Source organism: Columba livia, chromosome 3 (genome assembly GCF_036013475.1).
Source record: "Columba livia isolate bColLiv1 breed racing homer chromosome 3, bColLiv1.pat.W.v2, whole genome shotgun sequence".
Taxonomy (NCBI): domain Eukaryota; kingdom Metazoa; phylum Chordata; class Aves; order Columbiformes; family Columbidae; genus Columba; species Columba livia.
Genome location: NC_088604.1, coordinates 77,436,066 through 77,455,977, shown reverse-complemented (window position 1 = coordinate 77,455,977; position 19,912 = coordinate 77,436,066). Strand labels below are relative to the sequence as shown.

Sequence of the window (19,912 nt, the reverse complement as noted above, 5' to 3'; positions counted from 1 at the left end):
CTGTGTTTGGATCTAATTTGTATTTGCAAAGACATAAGGAAAGTTAATGACATGCATATCATAGTACATAATGAATTCAGTTTTTCATTCATGGCTTCTTAGCTCCCTGCTAGTCACTTTCTGGCTTCTAGTCCCACGCTACCACGCATTCTCAAGAGGAAAAAATTCATATAGAGTATATTAAGACACTGTAAAATATATCAACCAACTTCTTTCATTCAAGAGACAGACAAAATGATAGCTAAAAATTCATTTTAGTTTACATCCTCCCTCCTATTCTCAAATTATTTTCTTACTAAGGAAAAACGAGAAACACACCATTTCTCACATATGACTTGCTCTCATGCAAAACAGCCTAAAGTAGGAAAATAAATTTTAATAATATTTCTAAAGTCACATTCACACTTGCTTACACATTGTCCCTATTTGATTTTTCTTACTGGCTTAGGGCTATTTCATTTTCAATTTACTCCCCCAAAAAATTTCATGCTGAATAGACATACGATGCTAAGAGAGAGACCAGAGTATCATGTACTGCCATGTTCTTCCCATAACTGATGAAAAAAAATTTATAAACATGTTAAGAGCTACTGTAAGAAGCAACTGTTATAATACTCCCATGTAGGTTTCTAAGCACTGACACTAAGGTGTTTTGTTTTAATAAAAATCTAGTAGATGCTAAACCATATGATTTCATTGATAAGTATTTACAAATGTGTATGTCAACAGTAACATCTCATGCAATCAGCAGCAGTTGTTAGCTACAATTAGCTAAAGCTACTGACTTAAAAACCATGAACAATATAATAAGACTCTACTAATTATGTTTGGAGAAAAATTCTAGACTAGCATCTCAGGAGTATTAACTGCAAGTTATTTATCACAACAAGCAAATGTCAATCAGAAGTAAGGGAGTTGTTGATATAAAGGATCTCAATTGTAACTGTTGACAGAAATACCTCTTGAACATTTAAGTACAGGCTTCTCTTTTTTTTCCCATGTGAAATCTCACTTGGATTTGATTAATCTATTATATTTATCCTATGACCTTCAATAATCCAAAGATTCTCAAACCTTACTTCTTTCTCCTCCAAATTTAATTTTACACCTCTTCCGAGAAAGAAATATTAGTGAGGAGAGACATTTACACATACAGGATCATGTCTTATGTCTTTACAGTACAATCTTAAAATCCAAGGTATTGTATTGACAGGACTAACAGAATTGCTTTGCTTACATTGCATTTATTGTGCATTGTCCTCTCAAAAAAAAGACCAGCTATATTCTTCCAATTTCTGGTGCAAACACAATGTGTTTGAAATAGAAAGTACAGTTCACATAAAAGATTAATGCTGTCTGAAGCTGTCAAGGTAGCCATTAAAGGCTGAGGTATGTATTATGCTTTCCAAGTCATCACATTATTAAGTCATCACATGTGAGCTCTGAAACTAATGCATCACTCAATAACTGTATTCTTAAATTCATCTAACTTAACTTTTGGGATGCATGAATCCAGATGTGTGCAACTGCATTCAGTTACCTTTTTGCTACGACGCTGTTCCAAAATCACTTAACTCTGTCTGTTTCCTCAAGGAAAATGCTACATTAAACCAAAATGACGCAACATCTGTTTAGACAAAAACAGTTGTTCTTGGTATCCATCAGTACAGTTGCATGAGGAAATTGTTTGAATGAATGATCTAACTGCTATGGTAAAAAAAAAAAAGGCAGAAATAACAGATATTTATCCCTGCGTGATGCTTCCAGACTAAATTAAAACCTCCAACTATGACCACCAAACTTTATTCTACCTGCATATTTATATATACACTATAATTCCCTCTGAACTTCATGCTATTCTGATGTTGTCCTTAAATAATTTTATATTACCAAATTGAAGATTCTCTCACCTACTAATGATTTCATATATCCAGGCTGTTGACTAACATACTGTTAGCTGCCTGACAGTTCAGGGGTTACAAGAATACAGCATCTTGCTTAAATTTTAACCAGTATTTAAAAAGTTAAGACACACTTTTTAATTATGCCTTATATAAGAGGTGTCATTAATTTATGCCTAACACAGGAATATACAGATACTGAATGCTTCAGCCTTCTCTATATTATCCACCGCTCACTGTTTCCACATTGTTAAGTAAAATAAAAAGCTATTTTTATCACCTCCTTCCTCTTCGGCATATACCAAGTCTTTTCTTCCTGACTTGTTTCTCTGCTAGGTGCAATTCATTCTGCATCCTAGCTTTTCTAATTTTATCACTTCATGCTCCAAGACTAAAAATATTTCAATTTTCTCAGATTTTGTTTGTTTGTTTGTTTGTTTGGTTTTTTTTTTTTTTTTAACTTTCAGGTCTTTAGAGAGCTATTTTTTTTATTCTTAAGTTTCCCCTATATCCTCTGATACTACTCTGCATTTAACATAGATGAGTGCCATCGTATCAACTAACTGCATCTTTTTCTTACAATGACGTAAAGAAATTACAGTATCCACTGTCACTAAATTACCTTTTGTCCTTGAATTTCAACCAGTTTCCTCCAGAATTTTGCCTTAGTAACAATGTAGGATTGTACCATTCAAAGTCATTAAAATTCCCTGAAGTACAAGTTTTCAGAGTAAGAATAAAAAAGTACTGATAATGCTTATCAGTACTAAGAAATAGCACTGCTGCTACTTAAAAAGCACAGAAAAGCAATCATAGTCACAATATTGTGAAAACAGTTCATAGAAACATCAGCATTAGGTTGTCTTTTGAATTCATTCCTGAAACAAACAACCTCTTTTTAAGAGCTAACAAATATAAAATATTGTTCTGAATGTTCTGGAAATAGTCCTCAAGTTGTCATTTACTCTCTCAAAGTGTCAGACTTGAGTTACATCTTTTCTGGCCAACTGCTTCCTGCTGGCAGTGTGAAACAGTTGCACATCCAGTTTATGGGCTATTTTGTTCCCAAGAAAGTCATAAAATGGTTGGGGAAAACTTTGACCCCGTTTCTGAAAGTGAGAAAATTACTTACATTCAAACAGCCCATGGGCAGAGAAGGGCGATTGCTCAGCTCACCTCTCACAGGTGGACACAGAGAAACAGAGAGGTTTTCCATTTTGAAGAGGTGTTATGAGAAGTAAGGAAATTGAGTGCGCTCAGCAGCAATACAAGATTTGATCCGTAATTTCCTTTAGGATTTTGCTCAAGCTTGACATTATCCATTTCTGGCAAGCAAACCATGTGACATGGCACGAGGTTTCATTTTAAAATAATTAATGTGCGCTGGTACCAGATTCTTGTATCTAATTGAGAAGGTAAATCACCAACAGATAGCTACAACACGTCACCTTGTTGTATTCAAAACCCTCTAGCCTTTCTTCTCTTGGTGTAACACTGGAAAATTCCTTGCATCCAAGTCCACACTCCCTCCTATTCAGCTTCTTCTCTGAGACAGGTGTCCAGCAAAGAGACACCTAATTACACATCTACAAATAATCTGCTGAATTAGAAAACCCACCTCTTCAAACTTAAGAGGCAGAACTGTGCTTACCTTTTTTCTTAGTGAGCAGTGCAGTAATCCCAACTAAGTGGCATGTAAAGCTGTTATGTATCAGACTCTCTAATCACATTTCAGTGTTCTACTGGTTGTAAATAACATGCACGAGTGCTCCAAGGACCAAACTGCTCTTTTGCTATCAACATTAGTTGTTTAACGATCTGAACAGCAGAAGCTGCCAATTACTGTATTCCATTTGAGAGTGTCATTTAAAGCCACACTTCTAATTGTTATACCTTTGTTATAAATTCATGCTCCTAGCTATAGAGCTCTAGACATATAACTTCAAAGGTCCAGAAAGAGCTACTGATAGTTATTTACCAACTTCACCTATGGAAAAACATAGTGTTCCTTTCATGTTTACTGCCTACCACACAGCATCCAATTGTCAGTAGTTCCCAACCATGAAGTGGGGCCTGAAGGACCTTACACAAGATACAACACAGCCCTGTTCTGCTGAACTTGCCATGACTTCAAGGGATCAACACAAATGCACATCAGTGACTTTTCCTAGCAAGTCTCAGCCATGATAGGGTCAACGAGTGCTCTGACAGACCACTCATCAATGTTAGTCCTTCTCATCACTTTAAACTTACCTGAAACGGACAGCATTTTGGCTTCAAGTAGAGCTGGTAGTTGCGTCTCGATATCACTCACTTTCCTCCTTAAAGTACTGCAGAGTTTCTGACTTGTGCAAACCTAGATTGAGGCAGACAGCCATGATACATATAATTCAGTTATGTAAAAGTATAAGGTAACTTAAATGAGGCTGCAAATGTTCTTGCTTTACAGACATGATATAACATCCTACAGCCAGGTAAAGAAGCTTAATAAAAAATGATGTCTCTACAGAAATACCCAATATGAATCAAAATTTCCAGGCTTTGCCACACATTCTACTGTAACAGGGAATGGTATTAGCATTAGCTACCTGCATAAGAGAAGTTTCACTACTAGATACTGAGGCTGCACATAGAAGAAGAAAGGCCATCTAACAGATTCTGTATGATTTCAGCATTATTAGTGATGCCTACAGGGGAGTGTAAATAAGTCAATGTTTGGAGTTTTCGATACCATAATACAGAATATACAGCAATTTTTCTACAAAATACACCATGCTGCACATCTTAACTGAAAAAAAAGGCAAAATATCCATCATTAATTCTCTGCAAAGGCAACAAACAAGGCTATACCAGCTCAATACTGTACTTATTTCACCACACAGCTGATGGGGCGTCACGTTTCTGACTTTCCCTCTCTCTTTTTTATCTTTTTAGCTGGAATTTCCTTCAGCAACGAATCAGGACTAGTACTAATAACATGGTGAGACACAGAAGAAAAAAAGAAAGAAAGTTCAACTGTTTCTGTACTTTACATTTACTGTACATTACCCACCTCAGGACAACTTTATAGAGCATAAACAATTCATACAACTCCTACATACAAAAAAGATGTTGGTTCTTACTCCACATTTATGAAGGAAAGCAAAATGAACAAACAGAAAAAATCCTCATCAAGCTATGGCAAACCACTTGTTCTGAAGGCAGACGTCAAACACTTGCTTAAAATTGTAGCTGACACTTGAGAAAACATTGCACTCATTGGAGCCAAGGGTAAAGCAATAATCAAGAGAAGCACAGGCCAGTTGTGAAGAGATGAAATGTGAAATGAAATCTCCAGAGGAAAGATTTCCTGCTCTCCTTGACTTTTTCCACACCTCCCCCTCAAAAATAAGTGTATATACCATGCTTATTAACAGAAGCATAGCTACCACTTCACTTTTTAAGAGCAAAAGCCTTACAGCTGTAATGGCTTATCTGTTTGTACAATTAAATTATAATAATTCAGATATGACACTAACTGTAAATCCTTTTAAATGGATAATGTCCTCTTGTTTTAGCTGCGAGCATCTGTTAGCCATAAATGGGTCATATCTTTTTCTTGAGTCAACAGAACTATCCTTCAAGCAGTAACTGTTACTATCTAAAGACTTTAGAGTCTTTCTATTAATTTAAAAACACATATATCTCATCACTTCTGCACCTACTATAATTTTTCAGTTCCCAGATATTTCACTTTGTTTCAGTATCCCCTAAGCAACTTGCCTACTAATTCACTTAAAATGCTTCAAAAAGTCCAAACCTGTCAGAGGTGAATAAACGTACCTAAAGAACCCAAAGGCTATTTCAGTCTCACATCTCTAAAATAAATCTGAAAGTTTTTAATGACTTCTTTTGAAGCAGCGCTCTCTCTTTAGGGGTACTGAATGGCTCAGTGAATTGCAATTAGATGGGGGCTCTTTCAGCTCCAGGAAAACTGCATGAATATATCCCATGCTGGTAGTAACTTAAAGTCATTACCACTAGACAGCTGTTTGGCGATTATGCAAAATAAGCTAGGAGGTTTAATCAGTTTCTAGTGAACACTGTCCACGTTGTAAGCACGACTGTCAGAATGAAGCTCGCTGGTGCGCTTTATTAATGGACCAAATGCAGAGATCAGAGGCCGAAAGGCAGTTCCTCTGACTTGGAGCTGATTCTTCTGGAACATTAGGTAAGTGTGTTACAGAGCCTCTGCTTGTATCTGTGTCACATGTATTCTGTAGATAAATGAACCACATTAATCTTCAGAACTATTATATGGCATAGTTCCACAAAACTAAATGAGCAACTGGGAGAGGCAAATAGTGTAACGTCCTCTAAACTAATAGCACTGCTTCTACATTACATCATTTCTACTCTACAAGCTCCAATTCTTTCCATTTTTTCCTAATTATTTTATCCTAATAACAGTTACTGTTATTCATTACAGTAGCTTTTTAAGTCACAAGGAAAGGTTACTTTTTAGCTAACAAGGACAATGAGCATTCACAAAGCCTCCTTTGCTCCCAGGGCATGTGCCATCCTCCCCTGACCAGTCTGACTGCCAGTGCCTGTGCCTCTGGCCCAGCAATGCCTTGTCACTGCTCATAGTGATCAGCTCTGCTGCCACCCATGGAGCAGCAAGCTCCAAGTCTAAAAAAACTCCCTTTCCATTTCAGGGAAGTTCTTTACAGCCAAATGTTACTGCATAATTCCAAAATCCTCTTCAGTGCTTCGCAGGGTTTTTTTTGCAAACTTAAAAAAAAAAAAAAAGAAAAAAAAAAAAGAAAAAAAATACTTTTGTTTAGATTTATACCTTACAAATCTGTGTTCAGACACAAAGAAGTCTCTCTGAAACCAGTAGGACACTGGTTAGCAAAGATATAAGAAATCAAGATGAGAAGCTGCAAAATATCAAAAGCAAATTTGCCCATTGTCATCCTCTTCCATCTCTCCAGCATATAAAGTTGATCTAAAGGAGCAAAAACAGGGACAAGGACACCAACTAACGCACTGAAATTTACTCTTCCTCCAAACACCTCTAGGAAAAAAAAAGTTTTGAGGAGCCTTCACATTTCTTTACAACAGTAACTTGGAAAACACAGAAATTCTCTTTACGCTGCCTGAAGAAAAGGGCAGCACACCTGGATCTCCCATACAGTGCAATCTTGCCATTAGCAAAAGCACTTATTAATTTCCAAAGGAAGAAGGTGGATAAGGGAGATTGCCCCTTCATTAACAGGTAAATCTCAGCTTTTGCAGCCTCAGCTGAAAACAACACAGATGAGGCAGAAAAGGCCATATAAATGCTAGTGGCACATGGGAAAAGAAAAGACCTTTGACAATCTAGTGTCTTCCCCACAAAACAAAGAGCTTTAAAAGACCAGCTCTATTCAGTTTGAGAAGAAAATAATAGGATAAGATGATCTGAATAAGTAAAATTATAAATTATTTGGAGGAGTATTATTACATGCTTCATATTTATCTGCTCCAATAAATAAAAGTCATAACATAGGAATGGAATAAAATTAAAATGATATTTTATCTATTGAATATTTAAAGAAAAAAACAGGCTGTGGAATTCTAACTTGCAGACTTCTCAATTGTTACCCAGTGTTTCAGCTCTTATTGAAATAGTGTCTAGATACTATAGTTATAAAATAAAACTCCAAGAGGCACATATTTTCAGAGCAGAGGGTAAAATCTGTAACTTATGTTTTAGCTTGCAGATAGCTTGAAACAACACAGCACTCTGAGGTACCAGATGTCTCATTCATTTTAGTAGATGAGTAGTAGGTCAGTTACAATATTTTCCTTGATGCTTTTTCTATAGTAATTTAAATATACAGGAAGGAACATCATATTATAATGGTCTACACTAATTTTTCCAAGATGGTGCATAACCAAGGAATAGAGGAGAATGAGCTCAAAATAAAGCAGAAGAGAGAAGGATGGAGAGGTATTGAGACACAGTCTTTAAATGGTATTTTTAACAGTGCATGCTAAAAGTGTTGATCCACGTGACTTAGAAGACAACAAAGGATAAATTTTTCACTGATTTTGGTGAGTGCTGTTAGAAAAAGAACATGAAAAATGAACTAGTTTCAGAGTATAAATTCATTACTGATCAAAACCCAGAAATGCCTTCCATGCCCTGTTCCACGTAGACTTATATGAATTAGCTACAATAAATAGGCCTTTTTCTAGACCACTCCTGGAGCAAAAATGCTTTGTGGCTCACTGAGTAATTCTGAAATAAAAAAGAAAACTTTAGTAGTTTCTTTCTTGAAAGGAGGCCATGAGAAATAAGAAAATTAAAAGGAAAAGTATTAACATAACTGGTTAGAAACAAAACGTATGCCAAATATGCCACATCAATTTTCTTCATATTTTAAAGTGGGATGAGAATTAGATTGCTAGTTCATTATTAGTGAAAGGGTGGAGAAAAGAGGTACTTCATTTATTTTCTTCCTTCACAACAACAAAGCCAGTCAGCTAGGAAAGTAAGAGGCTCTGTATTAAGAGTGAAAACATTCAACCTTGACCAGAATTCGCTTTCATTATATGAGGCTAAGGAATCTGTTCCTAAATGGAAACCGGTGAGAAGACCGACCACTAGTGAACACAAGCCGAGAAACAACAGATTACTCAATCTGCTTCCTTAAGCAAAATTTATGTGGCCTGTCCAAATATAAGTTGGAGTAGGTTTTTTTGGAGTGTATGCGTAAAAATATTTACCTGCAAAATCTGTTCAGAAGAAACATCGCAAAACTAATTTTCTAAAACATACACAATCTATTAAGATGCAAGCTATTATCTCCTTCTCTAAATATTCTGAATAATAATTCTGTACTTACTTTGGCAGTAGTCTCTTTAATGGAAGTGCTGAACGATTGTTCTTTTTCCTGAAGGCTAGAGGGGATTAAAATACAATAAAACAAAGTTGACCTTCTCTGCTGTGCTCATCGTGGTCTGCTACACAAGACACATTTTCAGATGGAAGCATACAGGCTTTAAGATGACTCATAGTAACACAAAAGAGCCAATACCAATATAAAATCTGTATATTTGGTTTCACTGTTGCTTGTGACTAACCAATATTTCTTCCACCCAACTTCTACCCACTTAATCCTCCATGTTTGCAAAGTGGTTTGCACACTAGCTTTACAGTTCTTAACTAATGAGTTTATACACATTTTACTTACCATCTGAAACACAATTATGATCATTTGTGTAACCATAATATCTTAGAAGTTCTCAGCAGCATGCAGGACCAGTGCTTTCCTGAGCTACCATCCAAACACCTGACACAAAGGCATTTCTTACACAAACAGTTGCAGTTAACTATTCTCTTATAACCCAGCTTCCAACCCTGCCAGGAAAAGTTCAAACAGCTATCACTTGTTCTCACAGTAATTTTATATGAAATATCACTACTTAGTTTGTTTAGTCTAATAAAAACCTACAAAATATTTGTACCAAATTGATTCAACAGTGGGCTGAAATTGAGGCATCGTCAATGCTTATACAAACAAATGCAAGGTTTTCTTCCACATATAAAAACAGGTAGGTTTACTACTTTGATATTAGCAAACCCAATGGAAACCTGTGCCTTTTGGTGCTTGTAGATAAATTCACAAGTTAATTTTTAACGAAAAGTTCAAAAATCCAAGTAAAATCATTAGAAATATAGAGATTATTTTTGCAACTTTAATACTTCCCTCCCTCCTACTTTGCAGGCATACGCTTTTATACAGTATTCATCTACTTTATCACAAGCTATTTTCTTTTCCACAAGAAAAGAAAATCACTTCAATTCAGTGTACGTGACAGTCAGCACCCCCCACCAGCAGCATTTCAATGCTTCCTTTTAGCTGCATTGTAAAAATTGTACTTCAAGACCTACCACTGATGTTCTTCCCAAATAAAGAACTACTAATTTATTTCTGAGCTTTTCTTTAGTGTTCAGCGCTGAAGTGTCCAAACATTTCAGAAACATTATTGGATTTATTTCAATGATAATTCTTGCAAGATATGGCAGCATTGTGTTCATTTTACAGCTGGCAGAAACACAAGTCACTGTTATTCAGGAGGCATGTTACAACTGAGTGCCCGTTTTGACATGTGCACAGTCCCTGCTCCCTATCTCTGTGCATCTCTGTTTTCTTTTGAGAACTTGCTCTTCCGTATTTTCCAAGCACGGAACTTACTAAGTGCTGTTTCAAGAATCAGTACACATGTAAGTCCGAACCTCAAAGCAGTGTTGGACTTGCACTCAGCTACTGACCACCTAGAGCAAGGCTGGTTGGAGCACCTTGCCTGGCTGCACAGAGGCACAAGACAGTCTCAGAGGCAGAATTCAGCTGTATCACTTGATCACATTAATGAGACAGCTATTTGCATTGCTTTCCCTAACCCCCTGCTTCATGGTGCACACACCTTTGCAGTCCACAGCCCAGCAAGACCAGCCACCTCATTACCACCAGAGCACAAGGGGGTCCCTCCAGCCCCAGATGAGGCAGACCCCTCAGAAATAGCTCATGATAGCGTAAGTCAATGCCTGTGTAAGGCAACAAACAGAAATACAGCTGGCTAGCTACATAAAAGTGGTTTAACAAGATTTCCCACATAGCAGTCTCCAATTTCTCCCTTTTCTACAATAATATATGGGCAAAACACAAAACATTACATGTGTAATGATGCCATTATCAGCTCCCTGCCTGCCTCTGGGCATGCCAGAGGGAATGAACTATTTAGCCATTTCTTTTCTCAGGCACTGGAGCTCTCAGTGACTTTCAGCATCTCCCACAATTGGCATTTGAGCTGGTCAGGTTATGTAAAAAGGAGCTGAGCTTTGTGTACAGATGTCACCGGGGAGCAGCAAGGCTGCAGTGTGCAATTGAATGAATAATGGGTGACTGACCCAATTGTTCTGTAACTGCCTTATAAAATTCAACTCTAAAGACCCAGGCCATAATAAAATGTAAAGTGCAGTTATAGCCAGAAGAACAACAGTATAAAGATGGCACCTCTATTTAATAAATCTCTTCCATGTGCCTTTCCTCTCATCTGTTTATTTTCCTCACAGAAATCCCACCCCCCAGGTTCATAGATGTTTCACTCCTCTGGAGAATTCACATAGCTAACAGAAAGAGAGAAAATTTTTAATTTTTTAGATCAAAACAGCACTACAGACAAAGACCCAGTTGTAGAGTCCATATTGCTAAGAACAATGCACAAGCATACGTGGGCTTTCAGATCCAGGTGCTGAGTAGAAAAAAAATACCCTTTTTGTACCCAGTTTTCCTTTCTATGAGCATCTATTGAGTCACTGAAAAATAAATAAGGAATTGCACAGTGACATTCCAGTGACAACAGAACTATAGTTTTAACAGAATTATGTATTAATCTGTCACATATCAAAAAGGATAAAATTAGTAAATCATCATTTTGCCTCAAGCTAGTGATAGCCACATTAACCACATACTTGAATCTAAAGAATCCTTTTGTTACATTTACAGCACTCATGCAGACTCTTACAAGTGTATTATTTATGGTATGAATTTCACAGTAGTATCCCATTTTGGATCCTTGTTAGCCTTCAGAGAGATACTATAGAAATCCCTTATCTCTTTTACAGATTATCCCATGATACTATTCACATGCGGGAATCAAAACTGTGTACAAACCAGCCACATTTACCAAGAGAAGAGCTTTTAACTACATTTATTCCTGGGTCGTTTTCTCGTACCATAAACCACCATCACAGAGAAGCCCATCACAAGCTTTCCAATTAACTGACAAGCTAATGACCCGCAAGAGAAACCAAGCAGTCAATACAGATTCATTCTACCAACAAAGGGCTTTAACAGCAACGATCTTAACATGTGACTTGAACCAGAAACAGTATTTTCTTCTACCACTACCCTGGAGCATCATATTTCATTTTAAGAGGGTTACTCTGTCTGTTTAAAAGTTGCTTTACTTATGACTACCAGGAAATATGGCTTTAAAAAGAGGTCCTTGGAATAACACTAAATTTTTGCTTAGGAAGATGTCCATAGTTTTGACTCATTGCTATTCTTCTCTAGCAGAAGAGCTAATCAAGAATTTGACTGGTTGTCTTCACAGTCTCTGCAATCTATTATAGGGACCATTCAGAAGTTATTCCTTGAATTCAATATAAGCTAACTCCATCACAGAGAAAGCAAAGTTCTTGACCCAGCTGAAGGAAGAACTAGAATGAGACAGGAATTCAATTAACGCAAATTTAACTGACTAAATGTAGGAAAATAAAGGGTTTAAACACTTGCAGAACTGACAGCAACCTATACATCATGCGTAATTTCTTCAATCACACAGATAGCCATGTAGGCCTATCATTTAAATGGCTTGCAATGGATTTACACATAGTAGAATCCATAATGAGGAGAGAAGAAAAGGAATGTAGACTTGTATATGCACTAGAACAGGAAAGCAGGAGCTGAGGAATTACCCTTTCTGGATGACAAATGAAGTAATACTTTGGCAAAACATGGACTTCAGCTGGAGAACTGCAGAAAGATGTGGGAATTCTGCATGTTCGGGAGCTGAGGCTGACTCGGCATGTAATAATAGACTCTGGGAAAAAAAATTAAGATCCAAATACTTCAAGCAAGCCAGTGCTTTTTAGGTATCTCATTTTTGTGAGCATAAATAGGTACTGAGTATGTTGAATTGTAATAACACAGTTGGATCCTGCTGAGACATTGATGCTCGTACTCAGGAATGATGTGCTGGCAAAATAAAGAAAGCCAATTCAGTGCAACAGGGACAGAAGGAAGACTGGAAATTGAGTGGCCTGGTTCACACATTCCTCATTCTGTCGCAGGCTTCCCAATGACCACAGAGGACATAAAATGTCATGATATAATGTTTAAAAAGGCTTTTAAAGAATATTCTGAGAAGTTATGATCTACATGCAGGAATTACAGATGCTATGGAAGTGGCTTTGTTCAGAGGAAGGCTGACTAGCACAATACTGGGAAGAATGGCTTTCTACTACAGGAAAGCATGTTTCTGAATGTCTTTCCTTCCATTTTGCTAGTATACTTCCCTTTGCATTCCAGGCTATTGTGTGTTTATGTTTTGCTTCCTAAGAAAAAATTCAAAGAATGAAAATGGGCAAAAGGCAAGCCATGCTGTTCTCTACATTCAAGTTATATAAACACACATACTGCTTAAACAGAAACAGTTCCTGTATTAATGACAAAATATATAAATACAGTGACAAAAAAAAAATGTAGTCAGAATGTAATTTCCATAACTGCAAAATAGAACATACATGTGTGCTACAAGTGTAAAATAAATAAGTAAATTCTGTACTGGAAATCCTTATTTTCATACAGAAACTGAGCAGCCATCTCTAATGTCTTCTTGAAGAGACTGAAAGACAAAAAGATGACCTTTAACAGCAAATATTCTTCTTTACCTTGTTGTCATCTAAAAGATTATTCTAGATGCTGTTATTTCACTCCCTGTCCACACCACAATACAGTACTTAAGCAAAAAACACCTTCATTTGTTTAAAACTAAGCACAGCTCAGAACAACTAAAATTATCCATATTTGAATTTTTAATTCAAGAACAATGGTCAAGAAGCCTATGCTCAGATTGTACACATATGCGAAAGCATGATGGGCTGAACTATCAATTCATATGGATTTGTATTCCCTCCTAGATAAAATGATTAAAGAGTATTTTCTTGGCTATCGGCAAATTTAAACAGTTTGCAGTATGTCTGAATTTGGCCCAGAGTAATGAAACTGCCTGCAATGGATAGCCTCATTCTAAAGGTCACAGCCTGCACAGTGCATGACTTCTACAACTTGAAGGCTTCTAACATGATTCCTTCTTTGATATTGAAGTCATAAGAAGCTGTACTCTCTTAGAAGATGAAAATACTTAAATCAAGCCCTACACTCGTAATCTTGCTTTTAACAGTAAACAGAAGCTGACCTTCCAAAAAAGCCTTTGTCCAGTCCTTTGCAAAAGAAATCAGAAGTACAACTCAGGGAACATTTGCCGTAAACATCTGCTACAGTCTACATCAAGGCAAAAATCCAACAAAAATCCACCAGAAATCTTAAGTCTAGGAACTTCACTGGGCCTTTAAGGAAGAAATCCAAAATACAAACTCAAATCAAACAATCAATAGCTTTCTTGTACTTTTACAGTTCCTTTGATGTGCATATCTCAGAGAGCTTTAAAGTCAAGTCAGGAAAGAAAAGCTTTCGAACAAAACTATACTTAACAAGATACAGCTTTAAGCCAGACACTTAACAACTAAGGCTAAAATAAAAAAATAAGAAAACATATTTGGACCTGAAGTTTTCTTGAGTCAAATCGACCGGTTCATTATTTAGAGATATCATGTGCAGTTCTTTTACCAGGAAAAAACCTACAAGGGTGGTGTCAGTCCTACACTTCTGCTCAGTTAAGAATGTTCAGAGCTAGATTGCACTAAATGCACTGAGGTGACACAGTACTTTTTGTCTTCTTTTTGAAGTCTCCACCAAAAAGTTTGATTCTACCTAATAAAATAAGACATTGAATAACAAGGTTTTCATTCTATGTGATCTATTCATAAGCTTGGTTGAGCTGCATATCTGGGTATTACCGTAACAGGAAAGTAATTTTTCAGTCAAGCACCTAAGTTCCTTTTCATCTTTGTGCAAGGACGCATGGGATTTTAAACAACGGTATTTTCACAGTTGCATATCTCCACGTTAGGAAGCAAAATCATCCTCTAAACATAAGTCAAGGTTTTCCAGACAAACCCTAATTTTTCCCTAGATAATGCAGCCCACAGAAAACTTTTGTAAGACAACAGAGCTGGTTAAACAATGATAAAAAACACAAAATTTCTGCTGAACTGATGTGGTGAAAATCCAATTTCTCTGTCTAAACCTGTCATTGCTCTTGAGGCGTGGACTTTGACACTAATAGAAAGAGAGAAAAGTTTTGTTTAATTCACCCTGAAAATGAAATTTGTAGTAGTTGCAAGGACTAGTCACCTGAATTAGAAGTAGAATGCAGTGTCACCTTGGAAAGCTTCCAACCTCAAAAATTAGTCTAATCTGAGACAAAAATTATCAAGAGATGTACTTTAAGGTACAGGAGCATTGGACCTTCTGCATATTTTGATCTACTGAGTTCTCCAAGCAATATGAATAAGAACCCAAAATTATGTACCTAGTTCTGAAACACCAGAGAGATTATTTTGCTCCAGCAATTTGCTTTTCTTCTAGCTATCATTTGCAGAGCAGTATTTCTTCATTGTTGCTTTATGTCAAGGATGGCTTCAGTACACGTGCTCCCCCACCACTCAGTGTTTATCAAGAGGCAGAACTACAAGTACACTTTTTCCCAATGTCTCTGTATGACTTTAGCTTACCAAAAAGGTTTCCCATTGACACATGGATTGCTAGGTTACTGCACTTGTCTTTGTTGACTCTCAAAGAGTTATACCCGGACTATGTGGACTATAATAGCTCATCATCCTGCCGAGAAGCTCTTACATACACAAGAACTCTAAACTGAGACGACCCTGATTTCCTGCAGTGCTGCCAGACACTAGCCCCAGTTATGAGTGGCTTGCATAAAAATCAGGGCATTAGATGACATTTCACAATTTTTTGTAAGAATTATTAATAAGATTTTTTTTTTTTTTTTTAATGCTTACCATAGGAGGACTGAAGCAGCATCTCAGTCTGTGTAGTACGGTAGCTGGGTTTTTTTTTTTTTTTCAGATAAAAATCACTCCAACAGAAACTTGAAGATGCTGCTAGCATCTTTAACAATGAATCCAAGCTGAATTTTCATTGCCAGGTATTGAGAAATCTTCTGGTCCTATAACATACCATTCAGACAAACGAACTGGCTGCCTGTTTCAACCAACCTTTTGCATGATGCTGTACTTCCCCACCACTCTTGCGTCAGCTGCTGCTGCAGAGCGGTTGTGGCAGTTGTTGTTCCAGATGCTACCTGAAACAGGAGCATCAGACTGAAAAAAAAGGCACAATCAAACAGCTCTCTGCAGTAGCAGTTCGTCACATCCAAACACTGTGCCCAGATTTTCTGATGTGTTAAGAGATCCCCATTCTTCTGCTACATCTGTCTGGAGTGCCCAAAAACTAAAGCGTGCTCACAGCATCTGCAATTATTCTCCTAACAGCCATTGTACTAGACTGCCCAAAAGGGTCTGTCTCTGGATATCGTTGATAGTTGTTTCTCTTTATTATATACAAATGAATTCAGTATCATGCAATGATTGGGACAGCTGGTCATTTTTCGCCTAAAGAGAAATAAATCTCATTGTGTGTATACCCAGAGGAATCAGCACAAACATGGCCTAGACTTCATAGGCTGCTACATCCCACTGGATGCTGTTTAGGCAGGCAGTGGGAACCAGATGCTCAGCTGGGAAAACCAGATTCCTCATTACCATGCACACGCGGGCACTCAGGCAGATAGTACTCATCTTTGTGCTGTGCCTTTTTCCTTCTATAATGCTCCTTGAAAAGACAAAAAACTGCCTCCAAGATTGCTCAAAAGTATTTCAGGTTACTAGCAGTGGCTCTGTCCTCCAAGTTGGAAGACTTGCTCTCTCCTTTCCCTGCTGTGTTTCCACCCTCTCCTGTTCTTCCCAAGGAAAGCCAGTGCCTGTGGTGCAGAGCCAGACTTCACAGAAGCTCTTTTTCCCCCCTTCAACAGGGGGTCCCCACCAGCCCCAATAGGGTCAGAGTCACTATGAACTGCCAAGTCACAGAATAAAGGACTCAGCTCAGACACAGGCAACTCAATCAAAAAGTGCTCTGACACAATTTCAAACTCTGCCAGCTCTTCCCCAATAACCTTTGCACCTTTGCAAAAAGTACATTCAGTTCGTGTGCTGAAACACATTGTACAGCACGACAGGATTTCAGTAGACAGTTTCGTCTAGAGTTGCTCCAACAAGTGAAAAACACACCAAAAAAACCCAGATAAACAAAACCACTTGCCCAAGGAGTCTACCCTTCAATCCTAGAGAGAACAAAGGAACAAAATTAATCCTAGGTAGACAAAATAGAGAGGAAAATACCTACCTATCTACAAAAAGAAAGCTGAGCCTCCTAATCGGTCAGATTACAAAGGAAGAGGCAGACCTCTCCTTTCACCTATGACTTGTCTTAGCCTCTCACAAGAGCTTGCAGCCAACTTCTTGGACAAAGCTGAGACAATGACCTCCTCAAAACACAAACCTAGCCATGGGATTAGCTGAAAAATGAGACAATTTTATTAGCAAAGCTCAGGCTGGGTTATGACATTTGACACAAAATCTGGAGTTTCCCTCAAGAAGCCCCATGTGGCGAAGGAAGCTGGCTGTGCAGCCAGTCACTCTGAGGGCAGGAGGGCCGGGGAATTTGCAGGGCAGAGCCCTCCCCAGGTGCTGAGGAACAAACTCTCTGGCTCTGCTCCTCTGCTGCATGCCCACTCCTGCAAGTTTGGTGAAGCTGTGGCATGCAGAATAAAATGGATCAATGGATCACTAAACAAAAGAACTACAATTGAAAAAAAAATAAACAAGGCAGCGTATCATCCTTAGTATGCCTAGCTCTAGTAGCAGCAGTAGTATTGGCTGTATTTTAACCCCATAATTGTATTTTGGTTCATCTCTTGTAGCATGGAGACATGTTTCCTAACACGGTTTTAAAAATCTGCATTAAGCTTTTTTTTTTAAAACAAAAACCACCAACAACAACAAACAGAGCAGCATGAAAGGGCTCTAAGTCAAGGCAGTAAGGCAAATACTGATCCAACTCATAACACAGCATAGGAGTCTCTCCTGAAAATATTCAGGAAGATCTTTTTAAAAGTTTAAACTATTTTGCCTCTAACCTACCTACCAACATCAGTTTCTATTTGTAATTAAGTACTACTAAGGTTGTGAGATCAGGAAAAAGTGCAGACAGCAGAAAATCTCCCAACAACACAAATACCCAAGAAGCAAACTCAGAAAGTAAAGACTCCCAGAGTATCTGATCTGGCATTAAAAGTACAGTTCAGTTCTCTGCTCTCTCACACACAGGCCCAGCAAAAAGTCAGGAACATCAACAGCCTGGGCGCTGTAGTAGAAATTTATTGATGCTATAAAGCCATTTCACCCATCTGCTCTTTGTATTTGTGCTATCCTTTTATTTCTAGAGGATATTTTTGATAAGTACATATTTTCATGGAAATAGCCAAAGAAGACCCTAAACAATGTATTTTAAAAGGTCTTTCCTGGATAGACTGCATGTTACGTAGCAAACAACAGATATCTTTTTGAAAGAATAGGGTGCAATTTGTTTTGCTGCTTCTAAATACAGTTCTTTAAAGCTAAGATTTTTGTTGAAAGGCTGATGTGAATAAATAAGGCTGCATTTGCACACATAGCACACATAATTTCACATAGCTTCCTAACTGCTAATTTGACTTGAAATTTCATGTGGACATATGATTTGAAGGACAACTGAAGATGTACAAATCAGTCTCTCCTAATGACAGTACATGACAGCCCATTCTGAATGGCACTTTTCCTAAGTTTATATGTGAAACTATGCATAAGTATTTTTTTCCAATTTTTCCTAAGTAAACCAACTTCTCTAAAAAAAAAAAAAAAAAAAAGGAACACCTTTATTTTCTTTAAAATGCTTTGGCCTCAACTGAAGTTGCTGAATGCTTTGAGCATATTCCAACTAAGGTTTTCAACCCCATGAGCATATGTATTTCACTTTGAATTAATCTTTGTTAGATGAGCTCCAGGCATCACTAAAGCAGAGTCAACTGGTTGCATAAAGCTTCAAGTTCAGTTCCTTGCACCACTGGCCATGACAGCACTATAATAACTAATATAAAAGTATAGAGAATGTCCCTGTCTTCGGAAGAACCCCCATACCCACTGTGGAACAAATTCTTACTAATTAAAAATTGTTTCATGGGAAGAGTGGAAGAAGAGGTGGAGTATTCAAAGATATTTAATCTCTTTCAACCAGCATTCAGTTCTCAGACAATAGTCCAGACAGAACTGTGCAATTTAGTTTAAGGATGATATGCTGTACAGTCACATGCATATGTAGATAGAGATAAAACCAAAAGAGAAAATGCTGAGTGAAACTGAATCTGAACAGAAGTATAACAGACTTCCCCAGTTTTCATTGTGAAATGAAAATAAACAAAAAAGGAAACAACAGGTACTGAAAAGAGTAAGTCGAATAATTAACACAGTCTTATTTTATAATCAGAAGAATCACTAGTTAAAAACATATTCCTGAAATGGTGTCCTCTTCAGTAGAGGATAAGGAAATTATGTATTTTGGTACCTTTTGCAGTCTCCAGAGAAAGTAGTTCACACTGAAACACTCAGACCTATTTCAATATGCCATGTTTATTTAAAACACAGACACATCGTGGGGCACACAACACCAGCTGCTGTCACCTTTTAAACACATCTCCATGCAACCTCAATGCAAGCAAACTGAGCTTCTGCATTGTATTTTCCTTGTTTTATAATAATGATTACATGCTTCAGTTTACCAAGAACAAGTAGGCCTGTCTGGATGAGCAAAATGACCACATTCTGTGATCTAAACCTCCATGAGAATACAATATCAAAACACAAGCTAGCGTATCTGTTTGCAAATGGCTTTAACCTCAGTTTCCAACAGCCCTGAAGAAAGGGCCCAGGGCAATATTTCTCAGTTCTTCAAATTTAAAACATTCTATAATTACTGACAATTTTTTTTTGTTTTCAGAAAGACCACCACATACCAAAGATAAACAAAACAAAGAGTTATTAATCTTCCTGAAAATAACAATGTTTGACAAGAAAAATATGCTTAGAAACAATGCTCAGCCCAGAGTTACACTGACTTGCTCTCTTGCTTCTGCATACTTCTATCTAAGCAATTATTCTTCATTTAAGATGTTCTCTC

General features: G+C 37.4%; 1 protein-coding gene across 1 annotated transcript in view; it reads right to left on the bottom strand.

Annotated features, from left to right (window-relative positions):
- DISC1 (DISC1 scaffold protein) overlaps positions 1 to 19,912 on the bottom strand; it is a 204,028-nt gene that overhangs the window by 111,253 nt on the left and 72,863 nt on the right. The window contains exons 7-8 of the mRNA XM_065057750.1: positions 8,777 to 8,831; positions 4,155 to 4,257 (exon numbers count right to left, since the gene is read on the bottom strand). Coding sequence (XP_064913822.1) covers positions 4,155 to 4,257; positions 8,777 to 8,831 — 158 coding nt within the window. The remainder of the gene's footprint in view (positions 1 to 4,154; positions 4,258 to 8,776; positions 8,832 to 19,912) is intronic.